The sequence below is a fragment of the Podarcis gaigeae genome, assembly GCF_964106915.1.
Source record: "Podarcis gaigeae genome assembly, chromosome: 3".
NCBI classification, from domain to species: domain Eukaryota; kingdom Metazoa; phylum Chordata; class Lepidosauria; order Squamata; family Lacertidae; genus Podarcis; species Podarcis gaigeae.
In genome coordinates, this window is record NC_139680.1 from 68651311 (window position 1) to 68669772 (window position 18462).

The window sequence follows — 18462 nt, forward strand, 5'->3', positions numbered from 1 at the left end:
TTGTGTTGTTTTGTCTTGTTTGTTATTATAAAATCTGTTGAAACCTTAATAAAAATCTTTTAAAAAAAGAAAAAAAGAAAAACATAATCTATCAGCACAACCAAGGCAAATTCTCTCACCAAATGAGGCGTGGACCCAAAGTGGGTTTGCTACTCAGTATAGACAGAAACTGGCAACTGCTAGAGACCTCACTGCTTAGTGTGCACTTCACTTCAGCATAAAGTAACGGAGGTCCTTGGTGAATTGGACCTATGAGTCTTCTGCAACTTTTCATCACCAACAGTGGTCAGCCAGCTGACTCTGGGAAGCTCACAAGTAGGCCATGAAGGTAAAAGTATATTTTATAATAAGAAACAACATTGATGGGCTTAAAAGTTGTCTTGTGCTTAAGCACTCCATTTCACCAAAAGGGATCACTAGTATTCTCAAAGCACTGGGCGGTTAAGCAGCCATGCACACAGCCTACTTCTGCACAGGTACATTTCTGGATCAGGACTTAGAACAGAAATGCTACTGCAGTGGTGGGAAACATCCTGCTCATGGACCCAATTAGACTTGCCAGGTGATGCCGTTTGGTTCACAAGTCACACCACTTGCCTGATGTCATGTGTGATGCCCACTTGCCACATATGGATCACAGCAGGCAGGGGAGACGAGGATCCAGCCCACTAGCCAGCTCCAGTTCCCAACCCCTTTTCTACTTTCCACCTATCCTTTTCATTCTCAACACTTAGCAAAAGGTAGGATTTCAAGAGGCTATTTTGAGTGTCCCACACAAATGAAATGTGGGTAGGGACAAATGACAATCTTCAGCTTAACTCCTGTGGAACGTGTTACGAAACCCCTCACCCTTCCTCTTTAATGAAGAAATTAAAAAGTTATCACTGGATATTTATGGCGACATTTCAACATAAAACATGAATGCCTATTTTAAAAAGGAGCATGGTTTATAAGTTAGTGCCAATATTCTCTGCAACAAAGATAATTTAACAGCTTTGTGGCAGCTCATTTGCATGATAATAAAAGCATTAGAAGGAAAACCAATTTAAGTCGATTTATAAATTGCAAATAAAAGTTATTTTTATTACCCTGCTTGAAGAAGTGAAGTATCTGGCCTTTGGCACTATATCCTATAACTGGCTCACTGGTGAGCTAACTCATTAAATCTTAGATCTTGCCAGTAGCGTCCTCTGTGCAATCAATGGCAGTTCACGCTGCTCAGTCTGAACAAATACAAATTAAAAAAAAGTATTGGTATAATAATAAAAAAGCTGTCAAGTGGCTTGACTTTTTAAAATGTTTTTTGATGGGAAATCAGAACTTTGATTTCTAGACTAAAAATTGTGCTTAAGGATACAACTCTAGAAATACGTACAGAGAACTGTGTCTAAATAAATCCACATACATTCTCACATCTGATAAGAGACAAAATATTTCAATAATTCATGGCATAGGAGAGGAAGACTGAATTTCGGTTTCATGGTTGTTCCTCATCAAGACGTTTTATTACCCATTATACAGTTTAGGACAAGGTCACATGTTTATTTGTCCACTCATCACCTGCGTCATGTAAAAGTGAAGTATCACAAATCACAAGTCAGTTAGACACAATACTTTCTACAAATTTGGTGTAAAAGATGTTTCACGTGACAGTTTTCACAGCTTATCAGCCATCAAGCATTAAGCAACCATGTGATGAGAGATTAAATGATGTACATGTGAGCTAGGCCTTAGTTTTAACATTTTATCAAGACTGCAAAACAGAGTAGGAAGAGAGCATGGCAAGTTATTGCCCCTTACCTCTCCAAGTTTCTTCAGCCACTCATCTTTCAAAAAGGATGACACAGAACAGCGCTCCCTTCCTGCCCTGCAGAGCACATGGAAAGAGAACACTCGATCCCACATAACAAGATGTGAGCTGAAAGGTTAAGCTTACTGGTCCCACAGCACTAAGACTGGAGATAAGCCTCTACTGATGCTTTTTACTATTAAGTAACAAGAAGAGGCTCGTCTCCCATCTTAGTGCTGTCGTGTGAGAAAATCCCTTATCTCTGATCTGAGCACTTAATGCTAATAGAGATAGGTGCAGAAATCTGTCATATGACTGATGGGTGACTATGGATTGCCCCATATGGTCTCACAGGCTAAATTCAGAAGCCTGATGGGTTCGATTAGGCCCATGGGACAGAGGGTCCTCACTGCTAGCTTAACCAAAGGCTGAAGGGTAAGGGAATGGAGAACAGATTCTCCCCCACCCCGAGATCTGTAAGCTACTGGCTCATGTGACAGGAAGAAGTCAGCATTTGGTTGACTAGCCCAAATTATTGTTATACACCACAACCACTGTACATTCATCTTCGTGGAAATGACTACAGCAAAAATTCATGCGCTCTTCTGAGCTCATATGCTATGCTACTCATAGATGGTTGATTTGTGTGTGTGTCTTAAAAAGCAGCACCAAGTTATATGTGAATTTTGCTTCAGAGGCTAGGACCCGAACCAATGGCTTCAAGTTACAAGCAAGAAGATTCCAACTAAACATCAGGAAGAACTTTCTGATGGTAAGAGCTGTTTGGGCAGTGGAATGGACTCCCTCCGAAGATGGTAGACTCTCCTTCCTTGGAGGTTTTAAAGCAGAGGTTGGATCTGCCATGGATGCTTTAGTTGAGATTCCTGCATTGCAGAGGACTGGAGTAGATGACCCTTGGAGTCTTGTTGTTAAAGACTGTTTGACAGAAGTTTTAGCTACCTAATTTATGAATTTTACAGGCTATTAAAGGCACGGGAGCAGGGCTAGAAGTTGGCGGCCCCAACAGCCAGCTTCACTGTGCTCAGTAAGCACTTTAAGCCGATTCTTGGGGTGGAAGTGGATGGATGTTTGGCAGTCTCTGCTATGGCAGCTTGAACTCTCAAGCCCAGTGGCAGATATGAGCCTTTGCAGGCAGCATCCTTTGGTCTGCACTTGGTCAGGCTCTGACCTACTTAGTTTCCAAAATGAAATGACATCATGCACCATCAAGTGGTTAGTGAGGCTTGGTTGAGAGTTTTGTGAGAGTTAAGAGTGCAGCTGTGTTTTATACTCTTTACCTTTAAGCCAAGAGTGAGGAACCTGCAATCCTACAGGCGATTTGGACTCAGGATTAGGAATGATGAGAGGTTCACAAGTTTCCCATGTTTGTCTTAGGTGTATTATGTTACAACTGCAGGTAATTGCTTAATATAAAATACATTAACTTTTAAGCAGCTTTAAAAGTTTAGCATCTCCAAACATTAAAATTGTTTTGGTTTTATTTGAAAATGCCCAAACACAGATACCACACAAATTATATTTACAGTATAAACCACATGTGATTAATTTAAGGGGAGAAGGGGAACATGGCCTGCTTCAAACAGCTCCAACATTATAGATAAAACATTTTCTGTGCAAGGCAATACTACAGTAGCTTGTTTCTAATAAAGAGCTCCCCCATTCTGCCTTGTAGGCAAATTTTTTTGATACATACAAAATGGCTCTATTCAGATATCAATCAAACCATGTTTAAGGAAGCTTAGATAAGGTTTGCCACCATGTTCAAACCACAGTTTGTTATAGGAGCAGGCAAATCAATAAAGTGGGTTTGTGCTAATTATGGTTTGGCATGCTTTCTGGTTAGACCATTCATAATAATGGCTTTTACTTCACCTCCAGAGCAGCTAACATGAGAATGCTAAGCAGATGGACTATAGAACAACACAACTCCACCCCAGAAATTTCTATATTGTGTAGTGCTATCAAACCATGGTTTGGCATGTCTGAATTGGGCCACTGAGAGTTGATCAAAACATCAGTTCTTAGACTGGAAGAACTGTTAAATAACTGTGTCTGAAATACTTAAAAGGCATTTATTCAAAGGGAAGAATCCTTCCCTTTTGCAGTGCTTGGCATTCTGAATATTACAGTATAGAATTGGCTGAGCTGTTCAGATGATGTAGGCCTTAAGTTTGTGTCCATTGAGTTTTAGAATGCATGTGGCAAACACATACTATGCTACCACAATGACAGTGAAGGTTTAGAAAGCTATCTGCATTAATTCAGCCTTTCATGCAGGAAAAAGCAATGATTTTAAAGTTTTGTTCTTTCCCACAACACTCTGATTTAACATGACTAGAGAAAAGGCCATCACAATGGGAATAATAAAATGAACTAGTCCTTAAAAGAAATTCTTATGTATGCTTCATTGGAAGTTAGTTCCACTGAGCTCAAGAGGGCTTTCTCTGAAATAAGCGAACACAGGATTGCAGCAACTGAAGTGTTTTCCCTGTTTCCAAAACAAATGTAGTAGCAAATCTACACTCTGAGGGATATTCTTGCTTCTTCTTGGCAAGCAGATGCAAAGGGCACAGTCTAGCTTTGCAGGTTTAGATGTCACTATACATTTTTTCTCTATTATTTACAGACAGCACTAGGTCTTTCTTTATCACACCAATTTGTCTAATAAGAAATCATACCATAAAACTGGCATTTCTGTTGCTGATGGGTAATCGCGTGTCCTTACGGTGTACTATGTCAGCACATTTACTCCTCACAGTACACCCACACATTACGTTTCAGCATGTGCTCAACCCCAAACCAGCAAGTACATGGGTCTGGCTAAAACGAATCTAGGAAAAATGCAGTCTGAGTCTGCACAGCAGGGTTCCAATGGGCAGCAGCAAGCAGGGTCATCTCTTTCAAGGGAAGAAGGGTCACTTTCAGGTAAAAAGGCCATTTCATATCCTAGGTACACACCAAGGTCAGCAGTTAGAGGAGCTGTTAAAAAGCAATTGACAGCAAAAAAACTTTGTGCTGTACCTGTCAATTCAGCCCCTGTTTCAGTCCAAGAATGTGTTAGGAATTACATCAAAGAAGCAAAGCTCTGGTGCGCAGTTCCTCAGTTTCCCAGCTTTCTTTCTAAAGAATTTTGAATAAACTTTAGTGTGCATTGGTAGAGGAAAGAGTCCTTGTTCTTCGGTTTGCAAATATTCAAGTGGCTGACATCTACGGGAATGAGTTCTCCTATGCCTAAATCTGGGGGGAAAACAAAAAACAAAAGTCAGCACCAATGAACGTCAAGGAAAAGACACAAATGATACACAGCAGCACCCACCTTGTGATACTGGTGGAGATGCACTTTCCCATTTGCTATGTGGGGACAACCAGTCGTGCTTCTATTGTGTGTGCCAACAATTATCTATGGATCAGAGCTAAGCAAAAATTTTGAGGGGGCAAATAATTTACCTTGGAGCCAGGTTTTAAATGGTGCAGGCAGAGCACATTAAAATGTATATTAGTCACAGTAATCCATGCGTTAGGCACAGAAGGTATAGTGACCAAGCTTCTGTCATTGACTCTGCTCATATTGATCCAGAGCAGACCCCAATGTACAGTTAGCAGAGTAAAGCACAAACATGTTGCAGGATTCCCAATAATAGACCAGAGGCAATTTCACCCAGCAGAGTTTACTACTGAAGGCAAATGACCATGTCGGTCACAAATACATACATCTTCAGGATCGGCACACTCCGTAAGAAATCCAGTTGCAGCAGACTTAACTTAAACTTACAATAAGACTAAGATCTTAACACTTAGCATACTATATACAGAATACCACACTAGAAGGAAAGAGAGACAGAAAGTGAAACTCAGGATCCTTCTGGCCTATTATTATAGACTTTGACATAAAGAGATACAGTGGTACCTTAGGTTACAGATACTTCAGGTTACAGACTCTGCTAACCCAGAAATAGTACCTCGGGTTAAGAACTTTGCTTCAGGATGAGAACAGAAATTGCGTGGCGGCAGTGGGAGGCCCCATTAGCTAAAGTGGTACCTCAGGTTAAGAACAGTTTCAAGTTAAGAACGGACCTCCGGAACGAATTAAGTTCTAACCCAAGGTACCACTGTAATAGAACCAGTTTAAACCAGCTGTTCAGCTTCTCTGAAGGAATAAGCCAAACATCAGGAACCTCCTGCCTGTTTCCAGGCAGAATAGAAACTTGCTTGTTAGCTAGAAACTTCCAGCTTGCATCAGCTTGGATCACACAGAGCAGAACCCTCTTGAATTAATTAGAATAGGAAAGATCTCTACACTTTAATCCAATACTTTCTGTACCAAAAAAATGCAAATCTGACAGCTTCATATAGTCTTGGGGGTTTCTCTTGTCATTTCTGTTTTAGCTGTTGGGGTGGGGGGGAGTTTTCCAGTTGCAAAGATTCAATATTTTAAAACTTAGCCACATCCCTACTCTGCACCACAACTCTGCAATCCACCTCAGCACATGAGCACAGTAAAATTCACCCTACTTGCACTCCCTAGCAACTGCTATTCTGAGACTTACTGCCTGAGATACCGGAAAACACGTTAACTATCATCAATAGCAGCCACTGATAGCTCTATTCCTATTACGTATGGCTGCTGGAGCTCTGTTTTATTTAATTACATTAAATAAATCCATGTACAGTGATACCTCGGAAGTTGAACGGAATCCGTTCCGGAAGTCCATTCAACTTCCAAAGCATTCAGAAACCACGTCACAGCTTCCGATTGGCTGCAGGAAGCTCCTGCAGCCAATCAGAAGCCGCGGTAGCCCTGTTGGACATTTGGGTTCCAAAGAACATTCGCAAACTGAACACTCACTTCTGGGTTTGCAGCGTTGGGGAGCCAAAACGTTTTGACTTGCAAGGCGTTCGGGATCCAAGGTACGACTGTACTTAACTTTTAATACACAATGCATGGAAACTGTGGCTCCAACCTTTTTACTGTGCTACTGAAAGTGTTCATATAAATTTATGCCCACAGCACTTTAAATGCAAACAATGTGTAATGAGAAAGAGAGGAAGAAGTTGGGAGAAGGGTTTCTTTGAGAGTGGCTGATCCAGCCTTACACCAGAAAGACGTCAATCATTAATTTATCTGAAACGCTGGTTTTTTATACCATCTTTTCTATCTGCATCCATTTCTGGATGTTTCTATCACAGAACTCGCATGGCTATATCTTGCCAGATCAATACATTTTTAAAAAGGGAATGCTGAGAATATCACACCTGCAGATTCCACTGGTACTACATGCAGGCTCAGAACTCTGCTGACTCGTGTTGGCATTGTTTCTGCAAAACTCAACACAGGAAGGTTCTTATCCTTGGCAAATGAGAGAAAGTCATCGTTCAGTACTTTAAGGTCAGGAGAATCTAGGGTAACAAGAAAGAAAATGAAATGCATATTTCTGATTGTGTTTGTATGCAGCATTTTCCTATGAAAGGTGCACTTGGAATAACTAGATTTAAGTTCAGACAGGCACATCTGCTGTCAAGCCCTGCTTCTGAGGGATTAGTATTAGAATGGCACAGGCAAGCAACACATTCTTAGACAGCGTGCCATTTACAGATCACTGTACAGTTCCCTTTCGCTTTTCAGTCAGATTTGCAATATCTATATTCTCTCTGTGTTGTGAACTCTTTCCATTGAACTTTCTTCAAGAAGGCTTTGGGGCCTTGAGCAGTTGTCCTTTCAGTGAAGTTTGACTTTTATTGTTACTTTATAGTTGTCTAAATGGTTTTAATTTATTGTTAGCTGCTTTGAGCTCAACTGAGGAAATGCGGGGAATAAGCACCAGAAATAAATACATTCCTGAGCAAGGTAAAAACAACGCAAATGGTTTGTGTGCATGCAAACTCTCTAAATATTAAATTACTGCAACCAAAGCATACCTTTGCTGAGTTCCTTAACGCCCACAGAGGGGAAAAGCAGAAATCTAACAGTTTTTGAGTATTCAGCCAACCTGGAGCCGTGATGAGGAACACTATAAAACACAATTCCCTGGGTGTTGTTTACAATGGAATCCATATCAGAGTCCTTGGAAGCATCCAGAAGCATCTTCTTGACCAGGAGACCTGACAAGAAAATATATTTATAAAGTAGGACCAATGCAAGAATGATGCTTAAATTAATGTACAAAACATCCTATCCTATTTCTCCTTCATCTGTTAGATGTGCTCCCCGAAGATGAAAATGCAGAAAAGCACTAATACATTCTGTCAGTTAGGCGGATATGGTAATATACTAAATAAGAAGAATGTAATCTTATTCTTGTTAATGCCAGCTAGCAATGTTTTTTTGTTGCCGTGATTTGATTTATTTGTTTTTTTTAAAACACTCTTCTTTCTATTTGCAAATAAAAATGGGGGGCCCACTTGCTCCTTTTTAGTGAAGTTTTACTTTTACCTCAAAGGTCTGTTAGCCAACCATAACTATCATCCTGGTATACTCATTATGTCAGAGAAAAGATGTGTATAGCTAAAAACCACTGCTTTTTTGCTTTTCCACCAATGTAACATTCAATTAAAACAGATCTGAGTCAAATCCCTACACTTAACATGCAGTTTTCAATTCCCTAATTTAGTTTCCTCAGAATCTCTGCAAGGAAAATAGTTGAGATCCCACTACTGGAGAATATTCTGGAGAAAATATGAGGTAACTATCAAGGGATGGAATAAGACAGTAAATTGACTTAAAGAGCTTACATTGTTTAAAAAAACAAGCTACTATATTATTCTACTACTGGGAAAAGTGAATTCTTGAACAACACTGATAAAAACCCAAATATATTCTATGCAGCCCCTAACCAATCACCCTGTAGAACAGCAGAGAATTTAAGATCTTCTTGTTGGTTTTTATGAACATTAACTGTATATATGCCCTGTGGTTTTTTGCACCAACTGGAAGTTGGGTATTACTCAAAATCTGAAGAATGGTTTTGTGAAAATTAACAACATGTGGCCTTATTGCCTATCTAAACTTTCTTGATCGTTGCCAGAACAATCTCTTCAAATAAACGTTAAAGACAAGGTGCAGCAACTGCAAAGGTGCAGCCTGTGGCAACATCCCATGTGAGGATACCACAGCCAACCCAGGACACCATGCCCAATCAGCCAGCATTATTACAATGACAACAGTCGCCACATGTAGGGAGGCACACATATTATTATTATTATTATTAATTAAATTTATATACTGCCCTATACCCACAGGTCTTTTATAAAGAGATTGCAGTTGACAGGCAAAATGGTGAGCTAAAGTAACTATTGGCAGGTAATGTCAAGGTATATGTATATCCAAATGATTGTATGCCAATACAGAGACATGTCAGCACATGGCATATTGGGAGCATATCCATCCTAGCAGGGCTCAGCAGATCAATTCCTCATCTGGGGTCCCCGCTAGCTACCATTTTGGCTCTCTGAGGGAGAGGCGACTAGTCTCCCTCTTAGAAGCAGGCACACCCAGTGGCAATGATATAATGGGCTGAGAGCTAAATGGATTCTGAGTCCCGATCAGCTTGAATCCTACCCATAACATCACTGTTATGTTACTGCTGCTGCTGCTTGCGTGAGTGTTGGGAGGACCGCTCCCTCTCTTGCCAACTCCATCCGGCCTAGGGGGCGGGGCCTGCACTCACTGCCACAGCATAAGAGGCCTGAGGTTTCCGGGACACGGCTGCTGCTGCTGCTGCTTGCGTGAGTGTTGGGAGGACCGCTCCCTCTCCTGCCAACTCCATCCGGCCTGGGGCGCGGGGCCTGCACTCACTGCCACAGCATAAGAGGCCTGAGAGAGGCCTCCGGACACGGCTGCTGCTGCTGCTTGCGTGAGTGTTGGGAAGACCGCTCCCTTTTCTGCCAACTCCATCCGGCCTAGGGGGCGGGGCCTGCACTACCACTACAGTGTGGTGTAGTGGTTAAGAGCGGTAGACTCGCAATCTGGGGAACCGGGTTCGCGTCTCCGCTCTTCCACATGCAGCTGCTGGGTGACCTTGGGCCAGTCACACTTCTATGAAGTCTCTCAGCCCCACTCACCTCACAGAGTGTTTGTTGTGGGGGAGGAAGGGAAAGGAGAATGTTAGCCGCTTTGAGACTCCTTAAAGGGAGTGAAAGGCGGGATATCAAATCCAAACTCTTCTTCTTCTTCTACAGTTTAGAAGCCTGAGCAGCTACCGGCAGCAATGGACAAAATGGTTTAAAATGTTTTAATTGTTTTTAATTTGCAGCACTTTAAATGGTGGTTGTTGTTTTTTATAGTATTATATTATTTCATTATTTTATTTTTGCTTGGGGTGGGATAAGCACTGAGTCAGCACTATTGTTCCTTGCTTTGCTTTGTTTTGTTCTGTTTTTATTATTATTATTATTATTATTATTATTATTATTATTATTATTCTGTTAAATTATTATATAGTTTGTATTTTGCCTTTTAAGGGGAAGGGTCATGGCTGCCTGGGAGTGGGCCTCAGCCAATAGATTGGTTGGGGCAGGTTCCACAGGAGGAGATGTATTGGGACACCCGATCTCAGTGATCACGGGCAGGAGGAGGAGTTATGCTAAGACCAGACCATGTCATTACCGAGGAGGCAGGTTTAGTCGTTGTTTGAGGACTATCCCTGCCTCCAGGTCTGGTCCTGACCGGAAGGATACAGTAATCAGCAAGGGAAACCCACATGACCTGAAAGTGTTGCTGTGCAATGCCAGGTCAATGATGAATAAAACCACTGCCATCCACGACCTGATTGTGGATGGAGGATTTGACCTGGCATGTGTGACAGAGACCTGGTTGGATGAAGCAGATGGGCCTGTCCTTGCCGCTGCTTGCCCACCAGGTTTCTCTTACGTACAGCAACCCAGGTCATGTGGGCGGGGAGGGGGGGTTGCAGTGATTTTTAGGAAGTCATTAGTCTGCACCAGGCGTCCTATTGGGAAGACCCAGTTTTCTGAGTGCATGTTCTGGAAGTTGGGCAATAGGGGCAGTACAGGATTCCTACTGGTGTACCGACCTCCCCGCTGCACCAAGGATTCCCTGCCCGAGCTGCTTCAGGTCGTGGCGGATATGCTCCTGGAGACACCTAGCTTGGTTGTCCTGGGGGATTTTAACATCCATGCCGACACGACCTTACAAGGGGCCGCTCGGGACTTCGTGGAAAGCATGGCCTCCATGGGGCTGTCCCTGAATAAGTCTGGCCCAACTCATAGCCACGGACATGCCTTAGACTTGGTGTTTACCTCTATGGATGTTGGTGATCTGACATTAACTAAAAGCGAAACAAAAGAAGTGCCATGGTCAGATCACTTCCTGGTGCAACTGGACTTCTCCGCAACCCTTCCCCTCCGCAGGGAGGTGGGACCGATTCAGATGGTCCGCCCCCGCCACTTAATGGATCCAATTGGCTTCCAGAGAGTGGTAGGGGATGCTTTATCCCAAGTTGATGGCCTTTCAGCTGATTCCCTGGTGGCACGCTGGAATGCGGAGTTAACCAGGGCTATTGACTGTCTGGCTCCGAAGCGCCCTCTCCGATTGCATGGAGCCTGGACAGCCCCGTGGTTTTCCCCGGAGCTGAGGGTGATGAAACAATCGTTGAGACGGCTAGAGCGCCGGTGGCGGAAAACTCATTCTGAATCAGACCGGACACGGGTTAGAGCTCAACGTCGAGCCTACCAAGTGGCAATGGCGACGGCGAAGAGGGCCTTCTTCGCCGCCTCCATTGCATCTGCAGAAAACAGCAGCAGGAGACTTTTTCAGGTGGTTCGCAGTTTATCGGAACCACCTGTACCATCGGGGCCTGGTAGGGACCCCAAGATCTCCTGCAATGCTTTTGCAAAGTTTTTTGCAGATAAAATCGCTCAGATTCAGAAGGAGGTAGACTCCACAGTGGGAGCAGGGCCAGGGCGGGAGAGTGCTAGAGTTCTGTCTGGTCCTGTTATATGGGATCAATTCCAATCTGTTACCTCCGAGGATGTGGACAGGCTGCTTGGACGAGTGAAACCGAGCACCTGTCTCCTTGATCCTTGCCCATCCTGGCTGATAAAAGCGAGCCGGGAAGGGCTGGGCGATGGGCTTTGCGGGGTGGTGAATGCTTCCCTCTGTGAGGGAGCCTTCCCAGACCCGCTGAAAGAGGCGGTCATTAAACCGCTTCTTAAAAAAACATCTTTAGACCCGGCCAATTTGGCCAACTATCGCCCAGTCTCAAATCTGCCATTCTTGGGCAAGGTGATTGAGCGGGTGGTTGCTGAACAACTCCAAGCATGCCTGGAGGAAACGGACCATTTGGATCCCTTCCAATCAGGATTCAGGCCTCACCATGGGACTGAAAATGCCTTGGTCGCACTGGTTGATGATCTCCGGCGGGCCAGGGACAAAGGTGAGAGCTGTTTCCTAGTTCTGCTGGATCTCTCAGCGGCCTTTGACACCATCGACCATAACATCCTTCTGGACCGTCTAGAGGGGCTGGGAGCTGGGGGCACTGTCATACAGTGGTTCCGCTCCTTCCTCCTGGGCCGTGTCCAGAAAGTGGTGGGGGGGGTGAGTGTTCAGACCCCTGGGCTCTCACTTGTGGGGTGCCTCAGGGTTCTGTCCTCTCCCCCATGCTTTTTAATATCTATATGAAGCCGCTGGGAGAGATCATCAGGGGGTTTGGACTGGGTGTTCATCAGTATGCAGATGACACCCAGCTCTACCTCTCCTTTAAATCAGAACCAGTGAAGGCGGTGAAGGTCCTGTGTGAGTGCCTGGAGGCGGTTGGAGGTTGGATGGCGGCTAACAGATTGAGGTTGAATCCTGACAAGACAGAAGTACTGTTTTTGGGGGACAGGAGGCGGGCAGGTGTGGGGGATTCCCTGGTCCTGAATGGGGTAACTGTGCCCCTGAAGGACCAGGTGCGCAGCCTGGGAGTCATTTTGGACTCACAGCTGTCCATGGAGGCGCAGGTTAACTCTGTGTCCAGGGCAGCTGTCTACCAGCTCCACCTGGTACGCAGGCTAAGACCCTACCTCCCCGCGGACTGTCTCGCCAGAGTGGTGCATGCTCTGGTTATCTCATGCTTGGACTACTGCAACGCGCTCTACGTGGGGCTACCTTTGAAGGTGACCCGGAAACTGCAATTAATCCAGAATGCGGCAGCTAGACTGGTGACTGGGAGTGGCCGCCGGGACCACATAACACCGATTCTGAGAGATCTGCACTGGCTCCCAGTACGTTTCCGAGCACGATTCAAAGTGTTGGTGCTGACCTTTAAAGCCCTAAACGGCCTCGGTCCTGTATACCTGAAGGAGCGTCTCCACCCCCATTGTTCAGCCCGGACACTGAGATCCAGCGCCGAGGGCCTTCTGGCGGTTCCCTCATTGCGAGAAGTGAGGCTACAGGGAACCAGACAGAGGGCCTTCTCGGTAGTGGCGCCCGCCCTGTGGAATGCCCTCCCATCAGATGTCAAAGAGATAAAGAATTACCTGACATTCAGAAGACATCTTAAGGCAGCCCTGTTCAGGGAAGTTTTTAATATGTAATGCTGTACTGTTTTTAACACTGATTGGGAGCCGCCCAGAGTGGCTGGGGAAACTCAGCCAGATGGGCGGGGTATAATTATTATTATTATTATTATTATTATTATTATTATTATTATTATTACTGTTACTAGGTAACCCCACTCACAAGCATGAGGGTGAAATACAAGGCCGGCAGCTGCAGCAGCCCCACCAGAGCCCCAAGTAAGAGAGTGGTCAGTGCTGGGAGACCACTATGCCATTCTGCCCACAACCCGCCCCCCACCCCAAAACCCATGGAACTGGGCCTGCCAACGTAATTATCCATTTGTACAGATGAGACAATGGGGTCCAAAACTGAAATTCGACGAATGGCACAGGAAAAAGCCTCCACTGTCTGAGCACCAACGACATGTATGTCAGGAAAATTGCTGTTGGCCCTGTCTTGTGGCAGTTCTTGCGAAACATATATAGTCTTTCATGGTCCTCAAATAGAAGCAATCTTTTTACACCCAGTTAACATTATGGATGGACATGTCAGCCTATTTCTGGTTCATGCCATCTTTGTAAAATATCTGTCTCTGAATAGGTATTTAAATACCTATTTTTGAAAGTAATTTCTCACAGAACATGCACTCCTAGATATATTTTATCATGCATTTCTAAATATGTTTTATCCTAAAAATGTACATTTTTAAAAGAACATTGCAAAATTGGGGGAAATGTGAAATCCGAAGCATAATTATAACATAATTTAGGGCAGGGGTGTCTAACTCAAATTCATCGGGGGCTACATCAGCAGTTTGGTCACCCTCAAAGGGCCGGTTGTATCTGTAGGACTTACAGTACAGGAGAGAAGGGTTCAGGCAGCTGTTGGATCTGTCACATCACAGGATGGCATGCACTCAATATAAAAACAAGTGGAGGTTTCCTGAATGCATGTAAAGTGGAGGTTTCCTGTGTAGAACGGCTGGCGCCCCTAGAGGGCAGACGTTCTCTGGCTTGTAGGCTGCCGCGCATGCGCTGAAGAGGCGGCTTTCTTGTGTCCAAAAAAAAAAAAGCGAGAATAAAAGGTGAAGGCTGGTGGCCGCCGGCGGCTACACGGGCCACATGACGAGGTCTGGCGGGCCGGATTCGGCCCGCGGAACTTGTGTTTGACACCCGTGATTTAGGGTGATGTGGATTAGGTCAGTTCACAAAGGTCAAATTCCTCAAGCACCCCTAGTTAACATGGTTGAAAGACATGAAATTGCAGAACAATGCAATTTAAAGAAAAAATTAAATAACTTGCCCCCCATGCTGTGTGACAGCCATACAAGAGGTCTATCTCCAACACCAGCAGCTCGCAGTTTCTTGAGAAGCTCAGTGCTCTTGTAGGAAAGAGACTCCCTGCAAATCAAGGAGAGAGAACCAAGTAGCAGATGCAAAGGCAGTGGCTTTTAAACCCTGTTCTGGGAAACACTGGACAGCCAAGGAAGCTTGCAAGGGCTCCTCAATCAGTCAGTACTGGTGAGCAAGCTTTACTGAGAAACAACTTGTGCACCACTTACAGTCATGGGAGAGGGATGGGTGTTTTCTAGGCCACATTCTCAGATCAAGCAGGGCAATACTGAGACCCAAAAGGTCTGGCCAGGGTCCCACCTTATTTTCATGGGTGCCCTAGAACATGCCCCAGGATGTTCTGCAGTACATCGGGGTCCTTTGGCAGATGCACAAATAGCTGATGTGAAAAGGGTTTACTGATAATAGTATGTTTCAAAACCACTGCAGTTATTAAAAAGCAAAAATAGATTCAATGCATTCCAGCTAGGTTGTGCATGCTGACTGCAAGCAGCTACTTAATGCCCCTTTCCAATCAGCATGGATGCTAAAGAGATTTTGGGTGCAATTCTGCACACAGCTGAGGCTGTTAAAATCCCACTGAGGTCTATGGGAATTATGCAGCCTAGCTGTGTGCAGGATTGCAGCCAGAGTTGACCCAAATATTCAAATAGGCCTTTTTAGTTAAAACTTCGAGAAATCTATGGGGACATGTTCCAAAGCAGAAGAGCACACTAAATTCTAGAATTCAGCAGGGTCCTTAGATGTCGTCTCAAGGGTCCTTGGCAGCATTACAGATTCATTCCTTAAAAGCTGGCATGCTTATAAATAGCAATGCAAACTTTCCAGAACTGCTTGTGAATTTATACCGACAGTTCACCTTAGTCTTAAGGTCACGGGATTTGCTGTGCATGCAGTTATGATTAGAATTTTTTTTTTGCAGATTTCGCCAAAGCTGGTGTTTTAAAACCATCAAGGACAATCAAACTGGGTTTAGAGTAACTGTGCCTCCTGTGACACTTGAGGGAGGGGGCACAGCTCAGTGACAGAGGACAGACTGTGCCTACAGAAGGACTCAGGCTCAGACCCTTGGCTTTTCTGGTTTACTCAGAACTATCAGAACTGGTTTACTCAAAATTATCTCAGGGAGCAAGCTGGGAACTCTGTTGCGAGCCTTTATAGAGTTGCTGATCACTGGAATAGAGAACCCCAAGCAAAAGGACCAGTGATATGACTGGGTATAAGGCAGCTTCGTACGTGCCAAAGGATGGCCCAGCCAATTCTGCGAAACTGGAGCTTACAAAAAACGATCAATTATTTTGATCAAATGCAAATGTGGATTTAGGCTGCTTACAACTGTCACCATCATTAGTTCCTAAACAATTCAAGATGCTTTACAAAGCAGAAATGGAAATCGCCATGTCTGCCTCGGTATAATCACACAGTTTCTACTTCCCATCCCATTTGTGTGCCCTCCATTTTTTACCTGTAGCTGTCCACAGGACATTTTGCTCTCCAGTCACTCAGATGTGTATCATACTCCACAGATATAATTCTAAGTGACGGGCAGTCAGATGCCAACCATGTCTACATTGAGAATATAGGAAAACAAGACAGAATATTGGATTCACAAAAGTTATTGGGTTTCAGGCACTGAAATAAAAACTAGTCATCTTTTTTCAAGACAGACAGTGAATTGGAAGAGTAAAGTATGGTTATAGAGTATGCTCTTTTGAAACTGAAGCTTCTTTCTGAAGTAGTTTGCTAGATGTCTTATAATCTGAACTCATTTTTCTTTTAAAAAACATTAATTCAGTGTTAGCATACAAGGTATCCCCACCACAGTACACCCCCCCCCAAAAAAACCTGTGTAAGCATTTTCACTCCAGGCCACAGCACTGTTGTCATTCTGGATGGTTGATTAGTTATGTGTGCCACTAAATCTCTGTATGGGCGCCTCTCAGGTGGGCGCCACTGCCATTATAAGAGAACAAGGGAAGCTTTCATAGTGAGTTCTGCCACTTCTTTACATAGAAAAATAGCATTGTCCATACCTTTGGCCAGCACTCTGTATAATCGTCTTCCGTATCTACTTCCTTCTCAGCAGCAGGCTGCTCTATGTCCTGTTGCCGCCATGTTTTAAATGCTGCTCCCAAAAGACCATGAACGAAAAGGACATCAGCTTTAATGGGCTCACTGGTAGTGGAAATAAGAAGTTGCAAAAGGGAGTATGCATTACTAGAAGCCGGCATCCAAAGAACTGCTACCAAATCACACGTACAGGTTAGAGTTTTGGAATAACAGCTGGGAGACCGCGGTTCAAATCTCCACACAGTCGTGAAGCTTACAGTCACTCGCTCTTAACCTAACCTACCTCACAGAGCTGTTGTGAAGCTAAAATGGGCAGAAGCAAAATGTATTTTGGGGCCCTCAGTGGGGCCTTATGGTTGACACAGTTGCAATGCTGTAGCAATAGAAAAGGCCATAATGGAAGAATTCTCCCATTATAATCTAGAGCACGGATGAATAACCTTTTACAGTTGGAGGGCCACATTCCTTTCTGGGCAACCTTCTGAGGGCCACATGCTAAAGCACAGTAGCAAATGTGAATTTTACTTTTGTACAGTCAGCTAGTTTCTACATACATTGACTGAGCCCTACAGATTCTAGGCTTAGAAGACACTTCTTTTGAGCCACCTGGTATTTTGATTAACCACCTCACTACTCCTATCTTCACCCCTCACCCTCCACAGTACACAATCCCAGACCGATTTTAAGTGTTGTGAAGCTTCTTTGCCCCTTCTGGGTTCACTTTTCCCCCTCCTCTGCCTTTTTCTTCAAAAGTCTTCTGTGCCATTCTTTCAGCCCCTGGGCTCCCTGTCACTTGCTTCTCTACAGCCTACACTCCCCAAAGCTGCAACGTATTAAATAGCTTTACACTGCTCCCCAAAACAGCAAGTACTTGGTCCTTGGAACCAGCAGGGCAAATCCAGAAAATGTTAGCTAAGGTGACAAACTCCTGACCTTAGTGAGATTTACATATATGGTTAAGACTGTGTCTAATCTTCCTAGAGTTTAAGGAAATTAAGGAATACCTAAAGTTTCTCTGTACTGGAGCCTGCTACTAAAACATTGCATTGCAGAACCTTTCTTTTCAATGAGACAAAGGAACTTCGTAACAACTGCAGGATGTATTCTACTAGGAGGAACATTTTCTGCCCCAAGATGGAGTGAAACGGAACAATCTGGGCTGTAATCCTATATCTACTTCCTCTGGGGAAATCCCCCCTGAATTCAGTGGGACTCGATTCCAAGTTGATATGCATAGGATTGCACTCACACTAATATGTTTAGAGTTCTTTCTCACTCTATCCACCACTAAGTACTGTCCACCATCAGAGAAGCTATGAGGAATAAATGGTATGGGCAGTGTTGGACTAAGACATTTTTGCACCGGAGGCGAACCACAAAATGGTGCTGGTCCATCTGGAAAGAAGGATGAGTGAAGATCTACAACAGGAACAAGTGGAAAACAAATATATACATCAGGAACAAGGGTGGGAGGAGACCAGCAGTGCTTCCTATTTGTCAAGAGGCCACTGTAGAGGCAGCCTTGAAGAGGCAGGCCTGGCTTCCAAGGAGTGCACTGCAGCTGTTACTGCCACCACGGCAAGGCATTCTTTGGAGGCTGGATGCGATGCCTCTGTGGATCCTGCAATCTGAGGCGGTTTCCTCACCTTGCCTCACAGGTGGGCTGTCCCTGGTTACAGGGTAGTCATAAAGGCAGACATATTTTTTCCTAAGCCTTTCCAAAGCAGGGTTGG

General features: G+C 44.3%; 1 protein-coding gene across 6 annotated transcripts in view; it reads right to left on the reverse strand.

Annotated features, from left to right (window-relative positions):
- Positions 1 to 1054: 1054 nt before the first annotated feature.
- The window catches only part of SERAC1 (serine active site containing 1), a 31013-nt gene continuing 13605 nt past the window's right edge, over positions 1055 to 18462 (reverse strand). For 5 of the 6 annotated variants that reach the window (XM_083732397.1, XM_083732396.1, XM_083732398.1 and 2 more), the window contains 6 exons: positions 16693 to 16834; positions 16125 to 16225; positions 14610 to 14707; positions 7727 to 7909; positions 7064 to 7207; positions 3271 to 5047 (listed from right to left, as the gene is read on the reverse strand). In XM_083732397.1, coding sequence (XP_083588523.1) covers positions 4911 to 5047; positions 7064 to 7207; positions 7727 to 7909; positions 14610 to 14707; positions 16125 to 16225; positions 16693 to 16834 — 805 coding nt within the window. In that variant the 3' untranslated portion in view covers positions 3271 to 4910. Of the gene's footprint in view, positions 1868 to 3270; positions 5048 to 7063; positions 7208 to 7726; positions 7910 to 14609; positions 14708 to 16124; positions 16226 to 16692; positions 16835 to 18462 lie in introns of those variants that run through there. The other variant, XR_014562517.1, reaches the window with a different exon arrangement.